We start from the raw sequence: 26,368 nt of genomic DNA, 5'->3' as shown, positions 1-26,368 counted from the left end.
AATTGCATAGATTAGTGTGAGAATTTTAAGATCCTTGAGGCAGAATACCTACTTCAGGTAGCATTCATGAGACTTTTTGTCTGCTTAGGCTACACAGGCACAGTATTGGTGCTGTGTTTTATGTCATAAATGGGGCTTTGGAATGAGAAAAAGATGTTTGAGAGGGCACCTTCGGCCCTACCTTGCTGTGAATGCCACAGCTGTTTTGGAATATTTTCAGATCTCTAGTGTTTTCACTGGATGCCATTTAGGCTTGAACTGTCAGCCTCTGCTCTGAAACAGTTACTATTTCTTTATCCCACAATAATTTTTTTTTACTAGTATGCCTAATTTCACACTTCCCTATATGTCTTCATATCACCAATGAAAATATTCAAGCTCAGTGTTTGCTTTTAGTATAAAAATAAATGTATGGAAGCCATGAAACTTTGCAGAAGAGACAATGTCTGTTGCTCACAATGAAAATAATAAGAAGCCTAGATGGTGTTTATGAAAAAATTAAAATTTACCTACAGCTTTATTTGGTTTGTGAAACTCTTCTCTGTGTTTCCTTAGAGAAATTCCCTATTAAAAGCCAAATTCTTTTTAAATGGTGTGGTTCACATTTAAGTTTGCCAAAACAGAGCCATGTACTTGTTCTGCAAATCGTTATTCCTGTATATAATCAGAAGAAAACTAGTTGCTACAGCTTTAGTAAATCGTATGATTTTACACAGAGACATATACATTTGCAATACAACAAAATAAAAATGAGTTGATAATTTGTTGTATTTCACGTAAATGAAAACTTGTCAGGCTTGTGTTAGGTGTTTATTTTCAGATTTTTCAGATCCATGTGACTTTTTTTTCTGGAAGGTGCAAATTTTAACAAAATGAGGCAACTTGTCTGAATACTGGGACATTTGAAGACCACCTTTGCCCTTGGTGGGGTTTTTTTTGCTTTTAAATGGTTTCTTAGGTGTGTGTATTTGTTGCTTTTTGTAGAACATAAAGGGTTTAAAGACATACATGTTTCTGTCTCAGGAAAGAAGACCCTTGTCAGGCCTCTGGATCTTAACAGGTCTCTAGGTATATTGAGATCAGATTGTATCCATCCTTTCTCCCAGCTCCTATATTTGTGGATGAAGAGTTTAAATGTTTTGACAGCAGAAGCTTTTGTTCTTACGAAAATATTTTTCCATCTTTTTTTGTTTGTTGTTCAAAATTGAGCAAATAACAGATCTTTTGTTTGTTTTAAATAAAATTGAACTTCCTGGCATAATCCACATGTCTTCATTTTTCAATGTTAGGACTCATTGATCCTTGAGAAGTCTCAAAATTGGAGTTCCCAGAAAATGGACCATATTTTGATTTGTTGCGTTTGTCTTGGAGATAACAGTGAAGATGCTGATGAAATTATCCAGTGTGACAACTGTGGCATAACAGTGCATGAAGGTAATACGTTCATTCTCTTTGTGGGAGGAAAACATATGCTTTGCTTTTAATAAAATTTTGACTTGCTTTCTTCAAAAAAAAAAAAGAAGCCTTTGAACTCTGGCAGGTAAATTTTTTGTAACACTACATGAATCCGTTTTATTGGTGAAACATGAATCTTGTACTTTGGCGAAGCAAATATATGCAGCTACAGGACAGGACATACATGGACTACAGATACCTAAATAATGAGTCACATTGTGTAAAAACTAGAGGTAGAGATTATATTTTCAGGGCTTTGGGATATTTTGTTAAATGTATTTTTGTCTTACCTATTTCAGTATACAATTTTGATTGCATAACTGTGATGCAAGGTCATGAGAGTAGGAGGTCTCCTAACAGGAAAGGGTTTTTTACATATATTTTTGCTATATCAAAAAGGCAGAGGGATGGGAAGGAGGAGAGAAAGGCACTGTCCGTGGCGTTTAGTTGTAAGTGAAAACAGCTAGCCCTGAACTTTCCTGTCATTTTGACTGACAATTTGAAATGGGGAAATTTTAAAGTTAAAACATGCTCAGATTGTTGTTTTGCTAATTGCCTCGAAATCTAGTCTATGTTGTGTTATAAATGTAGGAAGTCTGGTTTTAAAGGAACACTTCTGGAGTAATTCTGAGGTGAGTGTATGGAATTTTAACAGCCTTACAGGGAAGGTGTATTGTGTGTCGTTGCTCTTTCTCTTGGGATGGAAGGTAGGACAGAAACCAACACAGAGAGGCATACCTATTTTGTTGTAAATGTTTTTTTTCCCTTCATTTATAAGGTTTCTTTTTTGTTTGTTTGTTTTTAGCATTTCTGATGTCCTGTACCTTTTTAGAGCTTCACTTTTTTTTAAGGTTTCACAGGAAAAGGAGATACGTTACTACTTTAAAAGCATAAAAGGCATTTATTTAATTTATGTAACTCCCATAATTTAAAAAATTTTTTTGAGCTGTTTAGCATGCCTTTTCAGGTAGGAAGTGCTTTTCTTAATCCCTTATTCCCCTTTTGTTTTCTCATACTAGATTGAAAATTGTTTCAAAACAGTATTTTTCATGCACTGAGCTGTAGTTCAGTTCTTCGCTTAACATCAGTTAGGAAACTGAGGATGGAATTTCTATCCTCAGGTCCCAGGTGCCTTATGTTAAGTGCCAACATCTTAACTCCTGAACTCCTGTTGTGATCCTGTGAAGAGCTAATCTGTAGTGTTAATGGAGCTTGGAGAGCAATTTATTTGAGCTAATTTGTGATGAGCTGAATCACACTCGGTGTCTTTGATGGCATTATGCAGGTCTTCATTGGCTATAACAAGTGTTAAGACTTCTAAGTTTACTTGTCTTGGTATGCTTGCAGAATTCCCTCCTCTGTGTCCGTAAAGTTTTTGCAAAGTAATGTGCAGAATATATTCAATTTGAGATGCAGTAAGCTACTAAAAGTTAGTTTTATAGAATCTTGATAGATTTCTTTTTCTCTGGCACAGTCTAATATGAACTTATGAGAAAGGAAAAATTGAATAGAAGTGTCTTTTTGCTGAGAGTTATGAATGCCTATTTGAGAATTCCCCAAATATTACATATAGTTGGTACATCTGAACCCTAAAGCCCTGGAACTCCCTGAAAATTCTTCTGTAGGGTTTATTTAATGATTGTACAGTTAGTCATATGAAAGTGCAGAATGACTGTGATAGGAACAGGGAAATTTTGACAGGGCTACAAGGATGGTGAGGGGACTGGAACATCTCTGCTACGAGGAGAAGCTGAGGGAGCTGGGCTTGTTCAGCCTGAAGAAGAGAAGGCTGCGAGGGGACCTTATAAATGCTTACAAATATCTGAAGGGTGGGTGTCAGGAGGATGGGGCCAAGCTCTTTTCAGTGGTGCCCAGTGACAGGACAAGGGGCAATGGGCACAAACTGAGGCACAGGAAGTTCCGTCTGAACATGAGGAAGAACTTCTTCCCTCTGAGGGTGACGGAGCACTGGAACAGGTTGCCCAGGGAGGCTGTGGAGTCTCCTTCTCTGGAGATATTTAAGACCCACCTGGACGCGGTCCTGTGCAGCCTGCTGTAGGTGACCCTGCTTCGGCAGGAGGGTTGTACTAGATGACCCACAGAGGTCCCTTCCAGCCCCTACCATTCTGTGATTCTGTAAAAGTGGTGATGTGGAACAGAGCAACATAGCCAAGAGTTAGAGGGGGATTCTGAGTCAGACTTAGTCATGGACTGTTAATAAACACTTTTACTTGCCTTACTGACAAGTTCTGAGATTCCTAGAAATTCGATTGCCTTTCCAATGCAACTATTTGCTGTGTGATGTTCGTATCACCTGCATGGCCTGCATCACTTGTCCAAAAGCTGTCTTTGCTCTGCAGACACGTGTCCAAACATCTATAAACTTTGTGGAGCAAATAACTGGTTCAAAATCACAGAAATCTGTAACTGCCTCTGTAAGCGCGTAAGTAGCATACTTGTAATGCTAATTAAATGCCCACTCTTATACTTTGTATTTGTCTAAACAACCTGGAATTAATTAATCATCAATTAAAAATTTGTTCTCATTTTACATACCAACTTATTTTCTTTTTCAAAAAAAAAAAAAAACAGGAAAAATTTTTACATTGCTAGGGAAAACATCTTATTGTATTTGTGGTAGTACTGTTGTTTTTCAGACTGTTTACTTCTGTGTGGAGATAATTCTCATTTCCTTTCACAAAAATCTTTAGGCACTAATCTGTCATTTTGGATAAGCGGTTTTGTGGTAAGATCTTGTAATAGTGGGACACCTCCAACTGTGGTGTCAGTTTTTTTGACGCATTGATTGCAGTGTGTCTGAAGAAAATGTCTGGTGCATATCATACACGGGCCGTAACTGTAGGCAGTACACTTGCCAGCTATTGCCCTTGGGTTAGTTGCTGTGAATTAAATGAGAGAAGTTCTAAATTTTTCTAGCTGTTTCTTTTCCATGCCCTCTATTGGTTTCTTACTTCAATGTGATGTGTATGGCAGGGAATAAAATTTCTCTCCCTAAAAGCAGTAGTGTAGTCGCCATATGATTTACAGCGTAGTAAAACGTTTTTGCACTTTAATTTTGCTGCTTACCCTGGTCTGCTGCTGTCTGGTATAAAAATTCATTTTGCGAAATCATGTACTTTAGTATTCTACATTTCCCAAATAAAAATACTGTTCTGAATTTATGATGCGTGAATTGATTGATGTCTTGATTCTAAACAGTTGGTCCAATTAAGGATTGACTGTAATGTGAGAGTACCCTCAGCAAGTTTGCTGATGAAACAAAACTAGGAGTGGTGTATACACTGGCAGGCTGTGCTGCCATTCAGCGTGACCTGGACAGGCTGAAAAGCTGGGCAGAGAGGAACCTGATGAGGTTCAACAAGGGCAAGTGCAGGATCCTGCACCTGGGGAGGAACAACCTCATGCACCATTACAGGCTTGGGGTGGACCTGCTGGAGAGCAGCTCTGCGGAGAGGGACCTGGGTGTCCTGGTGGATGACAAGTTAACCATGAGCCAGCAGTGTGTCCTGGCTGCCAAGAAGACCAATGGAATCCTGGGGTGCATTAAGAGGAATGTGGCCAGTAGGTTGACGGAGGTTTTCCTTCCCCTCTACACTGCCCTAGTGAGGCCCCATCTGGAGTATTCTGTCCAGTTCTGGGCTCCCCAGTTCAAGAAAGATGAGGAACTACTGGAGAGAGTCCAGCGGAGGGCTACAAGGATGATGAGGGGACTGGAGCATCTCTCCTACGAGGAGAGGCTGAGGGAGCTGGGCTTGTTCAGCCTGAAGAAGAGAAGGCTGCGAGGGGACCTGATAAATGCTTACAAATATCTGAAGGGTGGGTGTCAGGAGGATGGGGCCAGACTCTTTTCAGTGGTGCCCAGTGACAGGACAAGGGGCAATGGGCACAAACTGAGGCACAGGAAGTTCCGTCTGAACATGAGGAAGAACTTCTTCCCTCTGAGGGTGACGGAGCACTGGAACAGGTTGCCCAGGGAGGTTGTGGAGTCTCCTTCTCTGGAGATATTCCAGACCCGCCTGGACAAGGTCCTGTGCAGCCTGCTGTAGGAGACCCTGCTTTGGCAGGAGGGTTGTACTGGATGACCCACAGAGGTCCCTTCCAGCCCCTACCATTCTGTGATTCTGTGTGATTCTGTATTTTCAATACTGTGATGTCACAGCATTTATTATTGCAAGCCTATGGTTTACCTTAAAGTTCATGTTTTCATGATCTTTATAATAAGATTATGTTTCAGAGTGTATGTAGATGTAGTTAGTGTGTGCAGGTGTTCTGTTTGACTGGCAAAAAATTACCCTCTCAGAGAGATGGAGAAACAGATGCAGCCAAGGCAAGTATTAGGTCTCTCTTCCTGTTTCCCTCCGTGGTATAAATTTCGGAACAGTTGTTGTAGTGGTAGCATTTTGAGGTGTTTGTAGTTTCGTTTAATGATAATCAGATAAAAAATAAGCTATTGAGAGAGTGCAATGACTTTAAAATCAGGGAATAAAAAAGTTTGTTTACTGTTTAAAATGCTATACATTCGACAGACAACTTGGCTGTAGTTGCAATATATAGATGTGGTGTGTGAAACAGTAAATGTTGTGAGAGTTTTAATGTCTTGACTTTCATGTGTTTAAATTCATAGCTTAGCGTTATACTAAACCAGTTTTATTGTTTAGTGTAAGAGGTATTTAAGGAGGTGGCAGAAATGGAGTTGTGATACAGTAATTAAGAATTTACAAACATGAGGATTTACTGAACTTAAGTTGAAAAGGGGCTCTCGCGTTTTCTAAAGATCCCAAATTCAAAATTTTTGTGAACGTTAAGGAAAGACAGCATGCATTTTAAGCGAAATGTTTAAAAGATGTTTTATTTTCTTCAGCATATTTTCCAGTCAAAGGGGCGGGTGGTTGACTTAATGCTGAATAGGTCAGAGGTGCAGGGATAATAACTGAATCCAAACATGTTGTTTACAAGCTGTGTATGCTTTTCTTTGTTGTCCGTTCATTCCTTAGGTAGTCACACCAGCTACACAACTGTGGTGCTTTTAGAAAAATCTAAAGATTACCTCCTGATGTTGCTTGGGAGATCTACTTGTAGCAAGTCCTTACTTTGCTTTCTGTTCCAACACCAGTAATTCCAAACAATTAATATGGGAAAGTTGGACAGCCTTTTCTTGCTCATCACTGTTTAATACTAGAATGGAAAGATTTATTGAGCAGCAGCTTCGTGTCTCTGTGTCTGTGCATTTTCAAGAGTCATAAAAATATTGCTTTTTAAAATTTTTGTTAATATGATCAAAAAAATTCTTTCAGTATAGGAAAAGAAAGGAGACAGTAAGAAGCTGAACCTTTGTTGTACTCAGTAGTTTTAATTATCCTAAAATTATGTGTTTAAAGAGGTAATTATCTGTGACAGAGAAAAGAATAGTACCGTGGTAGAAATATAAAAATACAGACGTTTTTAAAAACTCTGAACTCTTGATCTGTATATTGTAACTTTTCAGACAGATTTGGACAAATGTACATTTAGACTTACCAAGTGCCTTTTGTACTGTAGCTCTGATTTAATATACAAAAATTCAATTATAGTCATGCAGTAGAAAACACTTTTGCCAGTTTCAGCTCATTAAGGGATACATGAATGATACCATGATATTATGATAGCATGGCTATCATAAACTTGCTTGAAATTGGAAAGTGAAAGCCACTAAAAGCGTGATCTAGAACTGCAAGTTCATCTTTTTCATTGGTGCTAATTAATTGCATCTGCGTGCTTGAATGTGTTTGATAATCTGTTTATCCACAATTCTAAATTTTGACAAAGTGCGTGTAGGATTCTGCTTTTTAAAAACGTGTTGTTAATCCTGTCAAATTAGTTTTTCCTGTTGGCAGTTAATATTAGAACTTGTGATAATGAGAAAAAATGAAGTCAGTATGTTGAGAAACTTTTAAAATTTATTTTTTTAATTTTGACACTACAGATGCTTACTAGATGAGCAGCATTCCTCAGCTTTGCCAGGATTTTCATTGTGGTTGCTAGTTAATAACCAGGAAGTAGATTTCCGTTTTGTGAAAAACTGTAAAGTATTGAAGTTTTTTGTTTCACAACATCTTGGAACAATTTTGACTTGCTGTAGTTAAGCTGCAGAATTAGTAAACATCTAGTATAATAAATACTGTAGTGTTTACATGCAGAAGTGGAGCAACTCATGGAAGAGACTGAGGTATTTATTCCAGAGTAACTACTACCTGTGATCAGAGCACTGAGTATGGAAGAATAGATTGATATCCTTGCTCTGGTTTGGACTGGGCAGGGACTTCAGGCTTTCACATCCCAGGTGAGTGCTGTAATGATCTTAGCTTTGCATTGTTCCAAATACACTTACTTGGACTGAAATTCAAAGTTTTAGCAAAATTGATATATTTCTACAATAGGGTTTTGTTCTGAAACTGCTTTTGCCTTCATATCTCAATTGAAGTGAAATAGATTTTTTTTATTCCTTCTACATATAAAAACCAAACACTACATCTGCTCCTATACATATCTGGCATCTTAATGTCAAATGACATCATCATTGTGTCATCACTTGTTCTTCAAATCAGAACAAATATATTTTGTCATTGATTATTTTTTATTAGTTATTTCGATGTTTTTGAATAATGAAAGTTTTATTGTTTAAAAATTGAGCTACTGGTGATTTTTTTGCTTCACTATATGTTTCTGGGCTGCAAGGAACTTCCACTGCTAGTTTTTTTACAGGAATGTAGTTCTCTTCATGTGCACACTGATTTTTGGTGTGAAAAGCACGTGCAAGACTTGTCATCTTACACATTCTAGCTTTACAGCTATTTCATGAATACAGCTGTTCAACAGGTTTGTTATTATCTGTATGAATATTATATTGACAAAATTTGACCTCTCCTTTGGTTTCTGTTACCACTAAACAACCCAAAAGCAGCAAATGCCCCATTATAGCAAGCATATGAAAAATTTGGGGTTAAAATAGTTGGGTATCCTTAGCAAAAAATACAGTGTAAGAAGTGGTTTCTAATTAATTTTTGGGACTCAGCTCTTCATTTGTTTTTAACTATTGTTAGATCAAATTGAAAATTCAGCTGTTGGGTTGCAAGACTTGAGTAGAAGTTTTTTATGGTGCATTACCTAATTACCTATTTAAGAGCATTGTTCATAAAGCTGTGTTTTGTTTCACTGTATATATACATTAATCCCTACTCCTAAAAAGTAAACTCTCCAGACATATTACGTAGAGTTCAGGCTTATTTTGGAGCATACTGAAATTGGTCCATGCCACTACTCAGTCAAGAACAATTACATAGCACCTTCTCTGAAACCTTGCACTGAAGTTTTTTTCCCTCGTGGTTGAAGCTAGTCATCTGATGATGTATGTGGGTATACAAAGCTGCCTCCAAGTGCAGCCGTTTTGTTGCTTGTGTGGCTTTAAGCAAACAAGGCTTTGTATTGCACCTTTGATTCTGTAGCTTTATTTGACAGGGTACCCTGAGTCGGCAGCGGGCTTATGGGCTGGATTTCCTTTTCTTCAGCTCTGCTGTGGACAAGATGGTTTCAATGTATTTATTAGCAAGGATTAATGGTAATCTAGTCTATTTTCTCCAGCTAATGACTACCCCTTTTGCTGGTTGTAACAGTATGGTGTTTAGCTTTTGCTAAATGGCAGTTAGAGAAAAGAGTAAATGCCTCCTTGTCTGTTAGAGATCTAAAAGTCTTTAAAGCTCTCACTAAGAATTCTGTATATATAGGGACAAAACATTTGAGTTAAAAATCCAGGATTTTTTTTAATCTATGTGAAAAAGGGATCTAGATTTGTATTGTTATAGAAACAGTGTTTCATGTCAACATATATGGTAAAGATGGAAGCAATTACAGCACACATGTCACTTTCTAGGAAGAAATAAAAAAAAACCATATAAAAATGACTGAGAAGTACTATTTCAGAATGAAGGTAAAAATTGGGGGAAGTCACCATTGTGATTTTAGCAGACTAATGGCACTTATGTAAGAAAAGGAAACCTAATTACTTTCAATTGGTGAAGAAGCATCAGTGGAAGAAACTGATTTTATTTTGGCATATGGATTGATGACAGTATTACTGCTTCTACAGTGTTAGGTAATTTTTAATAAGTACATTTAGGAAAATGTTCCTATGGTAAGAATCAGTAGGAATTACGAAAAGCTTAATTATTCATCAGCTCTATGATATTAATGGGCTTTGTGTTTGCACATTAATGCAATTGCTGAAAAGTAGCTTTACTGGCATGTATTCAAGATTGTGTTATTAGGACTTAAAAAATGACTTTTTGGAATATCACCTGAAGCATTTATAAAGAAAATGGAGTTACCTTATGTGTGAGCTACATGACATTTTATATACCTAATGAAACTCGTCTGTGAATGCACTTCTGCGCATTACTTGTCCTTTGATTCGGGAATACTTTTGTAATGAAAGGAAACATGCTGGCTTCTTCTTTTAATTCTTATTGATGAACCTCATTCTGTAATGGAAGACTATATTTCTTAAGCAGTTCCTACAGTATTGTTGTGTATTTCCTGAATGTAGGTTTAGTCTATTATGCAGAGCTCTGTTTCTGTCACAAGGGGAGTTAGAGCACTGTTGCTATTTTATTACAGTCAGTGGGTAATGAACCAAGGTAACAAATCATGTGGCTATTTAATTGCAGAATTCAATAGTTTTAACTGTTCTGCAAGCACAGATGTTGACTTGATCACTGTTTTTGACAAATGGCCGAATTTAGTATTTTACTGACGTTTCTACTGTGGTTTAAATGTTGACAATGAAATCCTATTTTCTATTATTGAATAACATATACACATTCAAAGTGTGGCATATGCAGAAATACAGTTTTGTGGTGATAAGCTTTAAGATTTTCCTTTTTGTCATTTGCAGTAGTAATACTACTACTCTTATTCCTGTGCAGGATTTAAATAACATGTTTCTAAATCACTTTGAACATAGTGTTTTCCTAAATTTTGTGGTGATTAAGCGTGCGTAGGCACCTTAACAATCATAAAGAATGCAGTGGATATACCAAAGAAGAATGGAGACACTAAATGATTGAGTTTAGCCATAATTTAAAACCAGGTAAAAAGTGATAATGTTGATTGAAGTATATTAGGGGGGGTTTTAAGCAGTCTGGTGTCTCAAATCTGTCAGCTTGTGTTCTGCAAACTACTCTGCGGTTTTGAAGTTGTAGAAGATCTTCTAAGCTCAGTCCCACAAGCCCTGAAGTGTGCAAATAGTGTTTTTTTATTTCATCTGTATATTCTCTTCTAGCTGATTTGGATGCTGAATGCAAAGTAGAAAAGCGGAGTGCAGATTTGTTGACTGGATACTTCTGGCATAATCAACCTCAAAAAGAAACAAACCCCACACCAAAACATTGTTCATTTTCAGGATAGGGAGAAGTAGAAGGATATCCAAGCGAAGCCTGCAGGTGCTCACAAAACTGCAATCTGACCCATCATGTACATGGATTCTTCACTTGGTGCTAGTATTCAGGAAATAATTTTATAATTTGGGTTAGACTGTTGATCCAACTGAAAGTGGACTTGACAGGTTGCTTGGGACGATAGGTAGCTCAACATAAGTGCTAGACCTGCCACACTGGAGGAGTGGGATGAGGTATATAGCATCTTATAGGATAATAATAAAGGAATGAATAACTGTTCATGTAAATTTCTCCATAAAATAGTGTAATTGATCAGTGTTTTATTGGGATTTTTAAAGTTTTCCCTTAGCTTGTGGCATTTTAACTTAATATATTATTTGAATAAATGGTTGGAGTTTTTTTCAGTCTTTGTTTGTTGCTTGAAGTCTTGTTTTCTTACTTTCCTTCTTAAGGGATAGTCTGGAAGAACACCAAGCATCATTAAAAGAATAAAGTAAACCAGCCTTTTTCTTCTTGTTTTTCAGTTGTACTCGAAGACAGTCGCATAAAATAGCTTCTTAGAATCAGGTTCTCTTTGAAATGTAAATTTGGCACTAAAGATAATATATTTGCAAAAATAATATAAGCTTTCTTGGGACTTCCAATGTCATTCCTCTGAATGTATATCTGTGTATGTTTCCTGCTGAAACCACAACTGTCTGCTTTTACAGTTGTCTTTCCTTATATTGGTCTTCCATTTTTCGTGTGTGTAGGTTGCTATGGTGTTGATGGAGAGAGTGACTCTATCATGAGCTCAGCTTCAGAAAATTCCACGGAACCTTGGTTTTGTGATGCATGCAAATGTGGTGTCACACCCAGTTGTGAACTGTGTCCTAACCAGGATGGGATCTTCAAGGAGACTGATGCAGGCAGGTAAGGCTGAAGAAGTGATGTTTTGAAGTTGATGTCATCTTACATTTAAAAGATTGGGTTTTTCCCTAGTCTGTTCTTGTAGAAGACAGTGTCATAAATTAAACTTTGTTGTTGATGTCCTCTCTCTTTCACCTCACTTAAGAGTTGGGTGCTCTTTGGACAGTCAATCACCTAATTTTTTTGTGTGCTTCTAAAATTCTTCACGCCCACTATAATATTAGGAAGATGTTGTCTTAAGGTGAATTTGAGAATGAAGACTTACGGACCTATGAGAAAAAGATGTACTAGGTGAAAATTGTGTAGCTGTTTTGGGTTTGCTCAAGCTTGGAGGTTGCAGTGAGAAAAGCAGGGCTTGAATCCCTTGAGCCTCACTGCTGTATAGTAACAGTATGTTCCAGCAAGGCCAGCTGATGGGACTGGTCACAGTGGTTCTCTGACAGTAACTGAGCTTATACTTTTTGGTACCTGCTGTCAGTCATGGTAGAACATGAACATGTGTTCTGCTAGTTCAGTTTAATCAGCTGCTAGAAAGCTGCATTTTATGCCTTGCTAGTATTGTGTGTATTTCATGGTTAGTCCTGCAGAGTAGCAAAACACCAAAGTGCTCTTCTTTAGTTAATAATGCCACAAAAAAGAATGATGAAGTCGACAGCAGAGGAGAAAAACACCTTCCAGACTTCTTGTTGTACTGGATTGGGAGAAGTATGTGGCCGTTGGAAAAATCAAAGTTGTGCTACATTTGAAGGAAGGAAAAGTAGACTTTATTCTTCTGATATTCTGCTTCGTGCAAGGTAACATCACTGCATCCTTGTACAGACTCTGCTCAAGTCTCTCGACTTTCAAGTATGATGGAAGTCAGAGGACAACTCCATGCTTCTTTTTGGGAGGGCTAAGGACTGGGTGTTGCTGATGTCAGTAGTGGAAGAAAGTAACAAAATTATATTGAAGTTGTGCTAAAGGTATTCAGACAGATCTAGTACGTTATGATTATTTTGAATGATGAAAATTATGTTCTTGATTTTTGAGAGTATGCTTCACTTCTGATAATTTCCAGCCAGAGATGGGCTTTTTAGGAAGGAGTTTAGGTCTAATTTGAGAGTAAGCAGATTAATTCTTGTGATGTTTTCCATTCCTGTCGCATTTGGAGAATAAGATGTAGATATCAATTTTAACTGATTTTCTATAATAAATGAGAGATCAGGGTTATCAGTGATGTCTAATTTATGGCTAGTGTTACTGATTTTTTGGTAGGTGGTTTTGGTTTTTTGTTTTTTTAAGACCATTACAATTAAGTTCTTTTTCCATACATTTTACAGTTACATAAATTGTAGATACGTGGTGATATACAAAGCTTTCAGATGCTGGGCCTGTCATAAGCTTTTCATTGATCATGTTAATACAGGAAGGCAATAATTAGTTGGTAAAGCTGTTCAGAGGAGAAAGAAGCTTTATTAATCCTGTTTCAATGTATCTGTTTGAGATGTAGGAATATAAAAATCTGCAGACATATCTTACTGATGGTGATGGGTGAGTTGGAAAGAATCCCGTTAGATATTCAGTATTAGTACAAACACTTTAAGTGCTCTAAAAATCAGAAATGTCAGCATCTGTTACTGTAAAACTATTTGTATTTTTTAACATGAATTCATAGACACATTGCTATTTACACTTAGCTATATATTTTAGAACAACATCTTTTGTACTAGCAAATCACAAAATATAGCCATGCCTTCGCTCTTTCTTCACCTGCTGGTTTGTGGTGGTCTTTGGTTTTCCCTACTCGTTGTGAGGAGTTCCCTAGTTAGACTTGCACAAACACTAGGACGTGAGTTAAAATTAAGTAGAAGTTTAATATTACAACCTGTGTTAGCAAGCTTTTGTATATGTTATCGCTTAATTATACAGCCGTCTTGTAATGTGTGCATAAGCATATCCATATCTGTCAGTCTTTTCCCTTTTTCCCCAGTTTGCTATATATATTTTTTTTTTCTTTCCAGTCTTACACAGACTTTACTGTTTCTAATACTGTAACAATCTGGTCCTTCCATCATTAAAAGCTCAGCAGAGCTCAGAGTGATGTTTTGGAAAGCTTTTTTTGACATACTGTGTTGTCTGTGTTCAGAAAAGTAAATACAGTGTTACAATGTCATAAGCTGATTCAAGCTTTGTGGATTAAATTGTACGTGCTCTTGCATTTCTCCCTTAGTTTGTATTTTTTCCTGATAGCAGACACAATTTGATTTTGGTATTGGGAATAAAGAGATAACGAGGATATTCATAACACTGAACTTTGACCGTTGGATGCAGATGCCAGCAATAACCTTTGCAGGATTCTGCCTTTCTCCATTGAATATACATTGAGCTCAGCTTCTGTGTTTGTAGCTGAGATGCATTTTAAAGGTATATATATACAGTACGGAAAAGAAATCTTTTTTTTCCCTTCGTGTCTTCTACATGCATCTTATAAAGGGGAAACAATGGAAGTAGAAGAAAATACTGTGCTATTTTAAAACAAAAAAGTTACAGAAGTGGGTCAGGATTTGTAGTGAATGATTTTGACCTCACAGAAGCAGTTGTGCTTCTTTTTAAATGCTTTCGGGGTTCAGATCCTCAGTTTCTAGTCTGTCTTATGTTCCACAGTGTCTGTGTGTCTTCCTTATAAAACTCTTACACAATTAAACAAATTTTAGTTTCCAGTTCTGATTTCTATTTTAATGATAATGCTGTTATATGGAAAAAAGTGTTTTCAAAGACTAAAGTCCGTTGTCTAACAGTTAGGAAATGTGAGAATCAATATCATGTGGCGAATTTTATTTCAGCCTTCTTAACCCTGTGTTCTGTAGGGCAGATTAAACACTATATATAATTTCCCAGGTAACCGTAATACGAAGTACAGTCAACATGTAAAAAATTGCTTAAATTTCTTCTTGTGAAATAGTAGTATGCTTTTGTTTAATGTGGAAGTGTTTTCTCTGTGACACTGGTTCTCTCTGCAGAAGCACATGCCTTTGGTGATTGTGGGCATTAACACATTAATTTATTATCGTTATTACTGTATTTTCACCTGCTAGATAATGTGATATGGCCATCATGAATAAGTTTATTCCCCCAGATGAATAGAGCTTATGTACTAGAAAAAACAAATACTAACTACCAAGTGAAAATTTCTGTGCTCTCTGTTTCTATCATTTATTTACAAATTTAAATTCTCAAGGGTAATGGGGCACTACAGGCTAAGGGTAGGGTCTTGGGGCAGGCAATGTCCATTATGTTTTCATTGTACTCAGTAAACTGCAACCCAGTTCAATTCTTTTCTTGAGATACTAGCAGAGAGAGGCTACTGAATAAAAATAACTGACCGTTGTTCTCCATCCCCTTACCACCTTTATAAAAGAAATTCTTCGTTTGCGTCGGTGCTGGAAATTACACAAACAAACCTATTCAGTTTCTCTTCGTAATCAAGTTGGAATAATTTCTCTGTTCCTATGTGAAAGGTGAATCATTAGAATAATGAGGTGCTTAATTTCTCAGCAGAAGCCTTTTCACATTAACCTCGCAGTTGCACAAAAAATAAATGTGAACTTATGAAATTTTATTTCTCAAAATGCTATTACCAAAGAATATGAATTCTGTCCTTGTTTCGTTATGGAGTTTTTCTTTTTCCCTAATCAACATCTGTCATCATTGCTCCAAGCTAAATGGATGGTAGAGTAACAAGGAAGATTATTCTTCTTTGATTACCCAATTTGTCTTAATTACAAGCTTCTAAAACATGTGCAGCTAAACAAATGAGCAGGAAAATATTTAGAACTGCTGTTAAAAGCAGCTGAAATTGCTTCAGCTGTGAACTTGAGTGACTTGTGTATGTTTTGTAATAAAGATTCAGGCCTGAGTTCGCATAAAGGTGGTTATAGAAATGAGGCACTTGTGTGCCAGTCACACTGAAATGGCAGTTTAAATCTGTAGTACTGTAATACTTGGGTGACATGTACTAAAACATTCTGAGAAGGTCAGTATGAAGCAAGCAGCCAGCTGTTGGGTTTATCATAGATAAACTCCTACGGAGTGCAGCAGCATTTAATACACCAGTGGAGCATGAAAAAACTGTGCAAATTAAATTGAGAAGCAGCTGCTTGTAGAAGATGTGTATCTTTATATTGAACTTTGGAGGGTACATTTAAGAGACTGTGTTAAAACTTACTATCAAAAATCTCCAACCAAAACCTTGGATTTTTGTGAAGATTTGTAATTGTAGAGATGTGTACCTTCTGTTCATACAAATTTGTCCTATAGAACATGTCTTAAATCAATGGAAGGGTAGCGAAAAGAAGCCGTAAAGAATTCAGATGTTTTTTATTTACAAAGAAGCAGCTCTTTATCTGAAGGTTACATGTCTCATTCTGCACGGGGTGTTTTACCTTTTTTTTTTAAAAAAAAAAAAGTATTTTGATTCCTTCTGAAAACAAGTACAGTATGCTCATTGAAATGAAGTATTTATTTTAGTAAATGCTTAATATTTACCAAAAATACACATTTATGCACATGCATACACTTTTTTGTAGATTAATATTTCCTAAAAGTATGGTAGTGATTGAGGCCAAACTATGGGTGGTTCTGGATGCAGTGTGCAAGGGCAGAAAAATTCCTATTAAAATCACTTTTGCAAATACTTTTGACAGTGATTCTTTAAGCAATCCAAACCACTGATTTGCAACAACGTGATACCAGGTGCTCCATTGCTCCCCCGCAGGAATATCTTGTGCCTCGATTGCTTTTGTGGGGAGACAGACGGAAGATGCATTTTTCATGTAGTAATGAGAAGAATATTATTTTTTGCATGTAACATTGTATGAAGTTAGGGGGTTGTGCTGGCATGCTGGAGTGTTTATACTGTAATAAAATCAGCAATGAGCTTTACTCCCTATCTGAGCAGCAAGAAGTTTGGCAGAACACTTGAGTATCTCAGCTTGTTCTCTGACAGCTGGTATGCTGTCATATTTGTATCATGTTATTTAAAGACAAGGTTGTAACTCATCTTTAAATTTTCTTTGAGTCTTCAAGTAGTTACAGTGCTGTGACTAAACCCTTTTGTGGATGTGGAGAACCCTAATAAAATCTGTAAAGACAAAGCAATGCAGTTGTTGCATATAAATGTGTATTTGGTATATACATTCTTCTCATTGTTTTAAGCTTTCATGTTTTAAAGGGAATTTACCACTTAGCATCTCAAACCTGAGTGATTTAGCAATAGGGTAAAAACTTGTTTTCTAATAGACAGGTGAGAAGAGCCTTGTCAGATATGACACTATGCATAAGTCAGTGTTGTGACTTATGTTAGATTTATGGAGGAGTTTGTTGTAGTGAAGTGAGTTAGTGGCTTCTAAGTAGTTTCTTACCATTACTAGGATTTTTCTGTTATCCAGTTATTATCGTGGACTATTTTTTGGGAAAATGCTAAATAAATAGTCTATCCACCAGTTTTGTACGTTGCAAGATCATTGTTTTCTTTTGTAAAGACTTATATGTATATCTATTCTTGAGCTTGCTATTGAGTCTTTCATATCTAACTTTTTTGAATTTCCGTTTGGATATAGGAGTCATATATAATTAACATGAAATTTAATAATTCTGAGTATGATAAATTCCAGCCTTGCAGGTCTAAGGATCCCTGAGGAGAAACGTGCTGATGTGGGAAACATGAGAAATCATGTTAATAAACATGCGGTTAAGTGCAGCTAAAACTAGGATCTTACTGTGCTGGTCCTAGTTGAATTTTTTTTTTTTATAGACACACAAAACAAAGAGGAGGGAGAGGAGATAGGCTGAACAGTGGTAGAAGATTGCAAGAAAAGAGCATAGCTGTATGGATGCATGTTTAGGTGGGTGGTAACAGGTCTGTGCTGAACCCCTGCTGTTTAGGGAGATTGGAAAATTGCAGTATGTGGGTAATGAAAGAGCCAAGGGAAGAAGTGTTTCTGGCATCATCATGAGTCTTCTTGAATACAGGGAGCAGATTCTGTGATTCTGTTAGAACAGAAGCGTTAGTCTTCACTAGTGATATATTTGCTGTTAATGTCTGGAAAGACCGTGAAGTGCTGAATTGACTTGCTGTCTAGAGGTCAAACAAAGGATATTTCAGCTCAGTTACGTCCAAAGTGTCTAGTTGTATCCCAAGTCATATGGGAGCTCATAGGTTGAAAGTGGTAGCTACACACCTCTGCAGTTGTAAGGCTGTTTTCTTGAATATTTTAAGATAACAGAGAGTAGCAAACTTCATCTGTCTATGACAGTTTGCTCCCACCCAGTGACTTAGCAAGGGGTAGCAAATAGTTTTTGGAATTTTGATAAAACAGAACGATTATTTTGGGGAGGAACACTTTTTAGAGTAGTTTGTCTCAGTTAATTTGAGTTGTGCATGCTATGTAGAACAGATTTTGAGTTTGTCACTAGCTGATGGTTTGTAATAATGAGAGTTGGATCTTTTAGAAAGTGTTCATTCTATAAGAAGAAGAAAATGTGTCTTCTGCTGCAAGGCTGTCTTTTGGTAACTGAGAGTGTCAGGAGATAATGAAGATGTCTGTCAAAGTCAGACTTAAGGCTGAAGCCTTTATCATTGTGTTGTATTTAATTACTAGATACCAAGGTGCGGGTTCATACTGTCTCATTTTATGCCCCTCAGGGCTGGAAATTTAGACCTATTGCCCTCCAGTTTGTTTATGGCCAGTGAAGAAGAGTATAGCTAAGTAACAGTCTGTTCATCTGAGTTTCATAGGCATTTGTGTAATACAACTCAGGTATGTTTATAACTGAATACAGATACTGTCCATGTGGCTTAAAAGTAGTTTTGCTGATACTAACGGGTGTAACTGTAACAGTTCGAAGACTGACTGATGCTGTGTTGTAGGTACTTCACAGTTGTATTCCTAGAGCTCAGTGTTACTGTGACTACCTCTACAATTTTGTTCCTCCCCTTCCCCCTGCCTCACCCTGTCATGAAAATGTCTGTCTGCCTTAGCTTTAAAAGTAATATCAAAATCTTCATATATGTTTCATGTTGCATAAAAAGTGGGGTTGAGCCCCAGGTGAGAGCCATCAGAACAGAAAGGTGATGGTAGCCCAGCCCTAGATCCAGACAGGCAGAGTGATCCCAGTGGCTTTGAAAAACCTTATTCTGTTGTGTGTGTGAGCTGCTGAATTCCAAATATGTGTTCTCTCCCTGCTTCTAATGTACTTTCCTTCAAACACATTTCTTCTAGCATCTGTAACATCTACCAGACACTTTGAAATCTGCATGTGGTGAGTATAATACAGGAACAGAACGTAGATAACGGTAATCTAATTTTATCTGCTATTTTAGGTGGGTCCATATTGTTTGTGCCCTCTATGTTCCAGGAGTGGCATTTGGAGATATTGACAAACTGCGGCCAGTAACGCTTACTGAAATGAATTATTCAAAGTACGGTGCCAAGGTAAGTTTAGAAGAGATGTACTGCCAGCAAGCAGCTTTATTTTATATTTTTACATGTAGTAGAATAACATACATCTTCTCAACTTAATTTTTCTCGTTAATAGCAATTGCAGTGAGGTTCAGGACTAAAAGTGAAATGAAGTTTGTTAATTGTTGTTATACCATTGCTCTTCCCTGCCTCTTTCTTTCTATTTTTCTTACCACGGTTCTCCATAATTTCGTCATTTCTGTTCTGATTTCCCCCTAATTTCCCTTATTTTTTTTGCAGGTGCCAATTACTTTCTTTTGCAGTCAGTTAGTGGCAAGTTGCCAAAATGTGGATAGAAAGTGAAGAGGATTTATGGGATGAGAAATGGAAAGTTAGGTTGATTAAGAAAGTGACAGATGCACTTTCAGTAAGAATTACTTTAGGGTCTATAGCATTGTAAGCTAGAATTCATAAAAAAAAAGGTTGTTGCAAAGCAGTATTTAAGAAAACTCACAACAACAGGGGGCCCTCAACTTGAACTTGAAACATAGCTCCAAATTAGGATGGTTGTAGGTGCATACGTTTTCAATCCAGATGAAAATGATCATATACGAACCATACAGAAAACCGTGGCACTGGGCAGAGGACAGCACCCAGTAATTTGCTAAATACTGTTTCTGTAGCTGATGGGGACAGTGTGGAGAAGCCACATGTATCAGGCCAATGTGAGGGAAGGTGGTTGTACTCCTGCTGTTCTAATGCGTCGTTTGTGCATAGTCAAGTTCATTTCCTGGAATGTCCATTTGTCACGTTGAATACTAAATGAAAATACATAGTACATTTTAAAAAATACATATAATATATAAAATAAATTAAAACACTTTGGGTTGCCTGTGTGCAACATACCTGTATCAGAAGCATGTTCAGCATGGGCCTGTTGAGGCAGTTAGTACTGTTTAGAAATGTTTGTATAAAAAAAAGTTGGAGCAAGTTCCCAAAACCCTACAAACTGTTGTTGCAATGTATCATGCATTTTTTTTTTTATGAACATGAATGATGTGTAGGAGCAGGGCTAAGAATCTGGGTGTATTTCATTATCATAAGGTAAGTGAACTTCACAGATGAGGATTCATGACTCTTGCAGAGATGTAAACAAATGCTGTTTGCTGTATCAGGTGTGGAAATTACAGCTTCCTTAGCTAAATTTCCACCTGCAAAACCAGCTTAATATAATACCCTTTTTCACTTCATTTCTTACCTGTTACGTGTTGGTGTTGCACAGGTAAAGGGTGTGCTTTTAGGGTAGTGTATGTTGTGTTTTGAGATTCTTCAATCACTGAGTTTTCTTTCCCATTGCTTTCTGGTTTTGTTTTAACTCTCTGTGTGGAGATTATTTTCTGTAGGTGGTGCACAGCTTTGCTCTGTATTTAGCGTGTGAGGGATCAAGAAATGCATGCCTGTATATAATAAGTTTGTTTTTTTTTTTCCAAGTCACATTAAGAGATACCAGTTCGCTGTGTTGCAAAGGGCTGTGCCTAAAATGCATGTAGCTGATACCCAAGTGCAGTGTTGAAGTGAATCACAACCTCCTTTACTGATATTTAAGATTCTTTAGTATTTCTTTCTGCATTGTCACGCATTTGCTTCTCAGTCTTTGCTTGTCAAAGGACATGTGTGTAATTATCTGTGCTTTTCAGTCATCCAGAGCACTGCTCTTTTCTTGTTGTTTGTCCTCTGAACTTGTTGAAAATTGAACATTTGCTGAGCAGCAATGTTGTTTTATGATACCTTACTTTTGTGTAAGTAATTGTGCATGAATTGCTTGGGTGGTATTTAGTTGTTGCTCTTAAGGGGAATACGAGACATGGAAGTTCATATAAAAATTCATCCAACATGCTGTTTAGGTTGTTTAAACACAGTTCTGTTGCTGTTTGAAAAAGAAATCAATAGTGGGGATTGGGAAGGGATGAAGTTTGAAGTATTGTCAATTGTCAGCAGCACACTTGGTGTCCGGAGTAAGCTACCTGTTTGGTTTTTATGTGTAAGACGTAAACTATCAAATATTAGGCAAAACACACCTGAAATATTTACTGTGGCATTTTTCACTCTCTTTATAAAGGAATGCAGTTTCTGTGAAGATCCTCGTTTTGCCAGGACTGGTGTATGCATTAGTTGTGATGCTGGGATGTGCAGAGCTTACTTCCATGTGACGTGCGCTCAGAAGGAAGGCCTCCTCTCAGAAGCAGCAGCAGAAGAGGTAGCTATGGATAGAATAAGAGTTGTGTTGAAAGGTTGTGGCGATGGCCTGAAATTGTGCCTTTTTTGCTCACGAAGCCTGAACAAAGTTTTTGTAAATCAATAGCAAGTCATAGGCCGAGTAAAGGGACTGTCCAGGGAGGGTTCTTTGTTTACCAAATTGTCCAACTCTGAGCACCTTTTGAAATGGTCTGGAAAGAGGGATAGAAAAGGTTAACACAGAAGTTGACTTAATAGGCTGTCAGTCAATACAGATGTGAATTCTGACTCTAATTCTTGAACTTCACCTATGATGACATACTTACCTAGGTGTTTATGTGGTATAGTAATATCTCTCTCATAACAAATAGGACTTTCTTGAGAAATTAACTACGTTTCTAATGCTGTTCTTTCATGCATGTCTGCCAGTATTTTCTTCAAATTGCAGTATGGGTATATGACTTTCCTTGTGGTAACATTTATATTAGGAATCAGAATGAAGAGCAAACATTTATAACTTACTGATAACTTTTTAATATCTGTTCTTACCAGTTTTCTGCCTGTAATATGATTAAAGCAATTTAGATTTGAAGCTCCTACTTCTGAATTAGTTTTCATGGTATAAGTACTGTTACGTTGCCAAATTTCATCCTGATATGTATCATTTGGATTAAGCTTGTCATGTTCATAGCTGCACGATTTAACTTCTTACTGCTTTAGGAAGTACCACAGGTAAAGCACAAACAAGCATCACATGCACTATTGACACTGATACTTTTGTTTATGAAAACAGTGGGCCACTAAGTTGTCCTTAAAGGAATCCCAAAATAAATTCTTCTGTGAGATTGATAAATAGGAAGATAGTACAATTACCTCATTGTTGTTGTCATAATAAATTATGTGTAACGTTGAGTCTTCGAACACGCTGTATGGATTTCTTCTAGGTATATGCATTTACTTGCCTTTACACCTTAAAATTTTCTCACGTTTTCTGTAACCAAAATATTTTTAATCAGGGCCTCACAGAATCTCATTTTAGAGTGCTGCTAATTTTTGTAAGTAAGTTGTCACACACTGTGAAATTGTAAGTAAAAATAAAGTATGTTTTTAAGGAAAGCCTGTGTAGATTTTGTAGGTCTGTGTTTTATGGGTGGAGTAAAGGAAAATTTGGCAGGCAAATTATTAATATTTTTATTACTTTATGAAGGAAGACTGCTTGAAGTTCTTAGTCTGTACACTTATGATAACATTTCTACACTTTTGAAAATATACTGGCAATGAAATATACTCTCAAACCATATTTCTTCATGGCTCGGATATTTGTAGTCTGCTTGCAAGGTTTGCAAGTGCAAGAACTTGCTATAAACTTAGAGCCATGATAATGTGCAGATCTGATGGCGCGAAGCATGAAGAATGGAAAAAAAAAATACCGTCTAAGATATGGTAAATCATGTGGGGATATAGCCACCAAAAACATTTGGAAAATCATTTGAGAAAACTGAATATGTTTCAGAATTGCTGATCGCTTGTAGGATATAATGCAAAAAATTACACAGTGAAGCAGCACAAAGTTAACAATACATGCTATGAGTTTACGAATTTGTACGTGGGAATTTCTTCTGCTGTTTCTTCTGGGAATGAGAAACTACAGATTGAACAGCAGAGTTGAATAGTTGGTGCACTTAAAAACGTTTAGGGTCACACAATGAAAACAGTGGAAAAACACTTTGTATGATAAATTACATCAACGTGACAAAATTGATTTAGAAACATACATATTAGCTGTTTTTAAAAACGTCAATTTGAGCATGAGAACTGATTGCCAGAATGTTTATGCTGTTAAGAGCCTTTTGACCTTGTATGTCTTACTTTGTTTTTGTTCCTTCCCCTTTGTTTTCTCTGAAACAGGATATAGCTGACCCTTTTTTTGCTTATTGTAAACAGCACGCAGACAGGTTAGACAGAAAATGGAAGCGGAAGAACTACTTGGCATTACAGTCTTACTGTAAAATGTCCTTGCAGGAGAGAGAAAAACAGCTCTCACCAGAAGCTCAGGTATTGTATTCATGACACAAATGTGTCTATACTAATCATCCATGTTAAACAAGAAAGAAATGAAGAGGATGGGAAATTGTTATTATGGTAGGAAATGAAATGTGAAATATATTGATAGTGCATGGTCATTTAACGAAGCAGTGAATTTGTACATTTTAGTCTCTCTCTGTTATTAGGTAGGAATATCTATGCTTGTCTGACTTGAAAAATCTTACTTTGGTTTTGTGGTAAAAGGTTGATAATTACATTTCCATTGTAATTCATAGATTTTGTTGAACATTTTCTTCAAGATTCTTAACAAAAAAAGACAAGAAATTAGGTATATTTCTACATCTGAGTTCAGTAAAAATCCACTTTTTTTGCTTAGTAATATATTGAACTTGGCATAATAGTTTAGCTTGCCTAAAGGTTTTTCTTGTTAGATCCTTTTTCACTTTTTGTAGGCCTATGTAGAATTTTGTATGCTGGTTTTTTTTCATAGTTAAGATTTCCTAGACAAAAAATTATGTAGGTATGGAAACCGAGTCTGCGCTGCTGGGTGGGAGTTGTCTGCAAATCTTAGGCAAAGTCGATATCCCTATCTAGTGGCAGATCCATGTAAAACTATTAGTTACTGCATAAGCTCAACTGATAAATGCCCTGTTGATGTAAAGGTTTCAGTCCTTCTGAAGGAAGTTATGGGAGAGAAATAACTGCTTTTTTCTGAAGAGAGAGCTGTAGTGTAATGATCAGAAAATAAATCTTCATATCATTAAAATTTTTATTTAAAAAAACATACCTTTCTGGTTCTTCAGAGATCTTTGAGTAGGTGAAAATAATACTAAATTAAAATGACCTGTGCATGTGAGAATGAATATGAGCAAGCTCTGTCACAGAAAAATTTTGAATAAAATATTTCTGTGGGTTTTGTATTGAGCTTTATGTAGCTCGATTTAAAACTGGTTACATAATTCTTGCTGAATACACTCAGATCTCAGTTACGTGAAATGCACCTGTGTGGTGGAGAAATCGCAGTAATATGAATACTACCCAGCATAATGGTAAGTGCAGACTCAGTTTGGGTCCAGAAGGGCTTATTAGCTCTGTTTTCATGCATTTGTTAAGCAGTGCAGATAATGCTGATAAGTTCCTAGCATTTCCCTCTCTTCTTCCTCTTCCCCCCAAACCAAGACCCTGCAGATTTTTTTAATCCAAATTATTTGGATTAAATGCTTAGAAACTGAAAGAATGAATGCTGAAAACTGCAGGTGGAATTACTTAACAAGGTGTCATAGGCACCTTGATACAAATTTGATAACTTGCATACATTTTGTATAACCACTCGATTTCAGTATTGATGGCTCTGGCATTGTTTGAGTTTGTGTTAGCATTGTGTGTGTGCGCCTGAGTTTAAATGGATGGAAACAGACTGGATGCTTGAAAAACACATTTCTATGTCCAATTGTATGTATTGGGATTTTAAGAGGCAATTGAGTTGTTTCTGTGCCTTTTTAGAAATGCAGAACTGTAACGGGTACTTACTACATACTAGAAATGTTTGACTGAGGAGTTGACCCGAAGTGTGTATGATTTCACCCCTTACCTTACCCTGTGTTGTCTGCGTGAGGAAGTTAAAACCCCACCAGTAAATCATAGAATCATAGAATTGTAGGTTGGAAAATACCTCTAAGATCATCAAGTCCAACCGTCACCCCAACACCACCGTGCCTACTAAACCATGTCTCGAAGTGTCACATCTACATGGTTTTTGAACACCTCCAGGGACAGTGACTCCAGCACTTCCCTGGGCAGCCTGTTCCAATGCCTGACTGCTCTTTCAGTAAAGAAATTTTTCCTACCATCCCATTTCTCACGTCCAACTATCTTTGTTAAATTAGGATTTTGTCTAAGAACTAAGAATCTTGAGACAGCTTAGTCTGTTTAAAAAGATTAATTAGTAAATATATATTTATAGTGTGTATATATATGTATGTACATACAAAAGCTCACTTCCACAGGAGTTCATAGGCTTAATTAAGGTTTACAAATACTGAGCTAACACAAAGAAGTATGTAGTTATACAAAGAATTTATCTGGTATTGTGAAAGTGGATTTTTGAGACACGCTTTTGAGGAGAAAGAAATATTTGATGCTTTGTAGCACCAAATAACTGAGCAGGAATAGCTGAGCCTGTGGTCTGGCAAGTCCTGTGGCTCGGGAAAGTAAATCCCGCTAGAGACTATAACATATAAAGCTGTCTAGGACTGTTATGGATTGTTGGAAGATGTTCTACTTTGAAATACTCTTTTTATATCAATAAAGGAAATATACATTCCCTGAGTGAAGCGTATACTTGAAAATTGCTTAAGTCCAAGTAACTTAAGTTCAGGATTTCATTTAGACATTAGTCATTTTAATGCCATCTACATCTGGAATAAAGCTCTAGGTATACAGTTGTATGACATCTTAAATGACCCCAAGGGTTTCAGACTGGAGCATGTAATCAGTAAAGAAGCATCTTAGATGAGGAAACTATAAACCATCCTTGGTCCTTCAAGTGGAGAACAAAGCGAGGCGGTGGCTTTAGGTGGATCTGTTGCTTGCTGCTGTGGGTCCAAGAAAAAAGCCTTTGGGTCAGAGCTGGTCTGCAAGTCACATTGGCCGTGTTTCTTGGTCATCAGTGTTCAAGACCTAATAAGGTAACGTGTGTTAAAGTGTCTGTAGTATTACCTTTAGCGATGCTATTTGTAATCAGAGATGTTCCTTAACCGTAGCGTGTATATATGCACACTTTTTTGCTTTTGTCTCAGGAGTATCTCATACCATATGGTGGGGCAGTTGGATTAG

The 26,368-nt window shown here is 36.9% G+C and overlaps 1 protein-coding gene across 4 annotated transcripts in view; it reads left to right on the top strand.

Moving 5' to 3' along the window:
* The window catches only part of PHF14 (PHD finger protein 14), a 166,584-nt gene that overhangs the window by 13,565 nt on the left and 126,651 nt on the right, over positions 1-26,368 (top strand). For all 4 annotated transcript variants that reach the window (XM_075419260.1, XM_075419261.1, XM_075419259.1 and 1 more), the window contains exons 4-8: positions 1,290-1,434; positions 11,657-11,816; positions 19,174-19,285; positions 21,372-21,509; positions 23,396-23,542. In XM_075419260.1, the coding sequence (XP_075275375.1) occupies positions 1,290-1,434; positions 11,657-11,816; positions 19,174-19,285; positions 21,372-21,509; positions 23,396-23,542 (702 nt within the window). The remainder of the gene's footprint in view (positions 1-1,289; positions 1,435-11,656; positions 11,817-19,173; positions 19,286-21,371; positions 21,510-23,395; positions 23,543-26,368) is intronic.

Source organism: Opisthocomus hoazin, chromosome 4 (assembly GCF_030867145.1).
Source record: "Opisthocomus hoazin isolate bOpiHoa1 chromosome 4, bOpiHoa1.hap1, whole genome shotgun sequence".
In the NCBI taxonomy this organism is placed as follows: domain Eukaryota; kingdom Metazoa; phylum Chordata; class Aves; order Opisthocomiformes; family Opisthocomidae; genus Opisthocomus; species Opisthocomus hoazin.
Note: the sequence above shows the minus strand (reverse complement) of the source record. Positions and strands in the feature narration are given on the sequence as shown.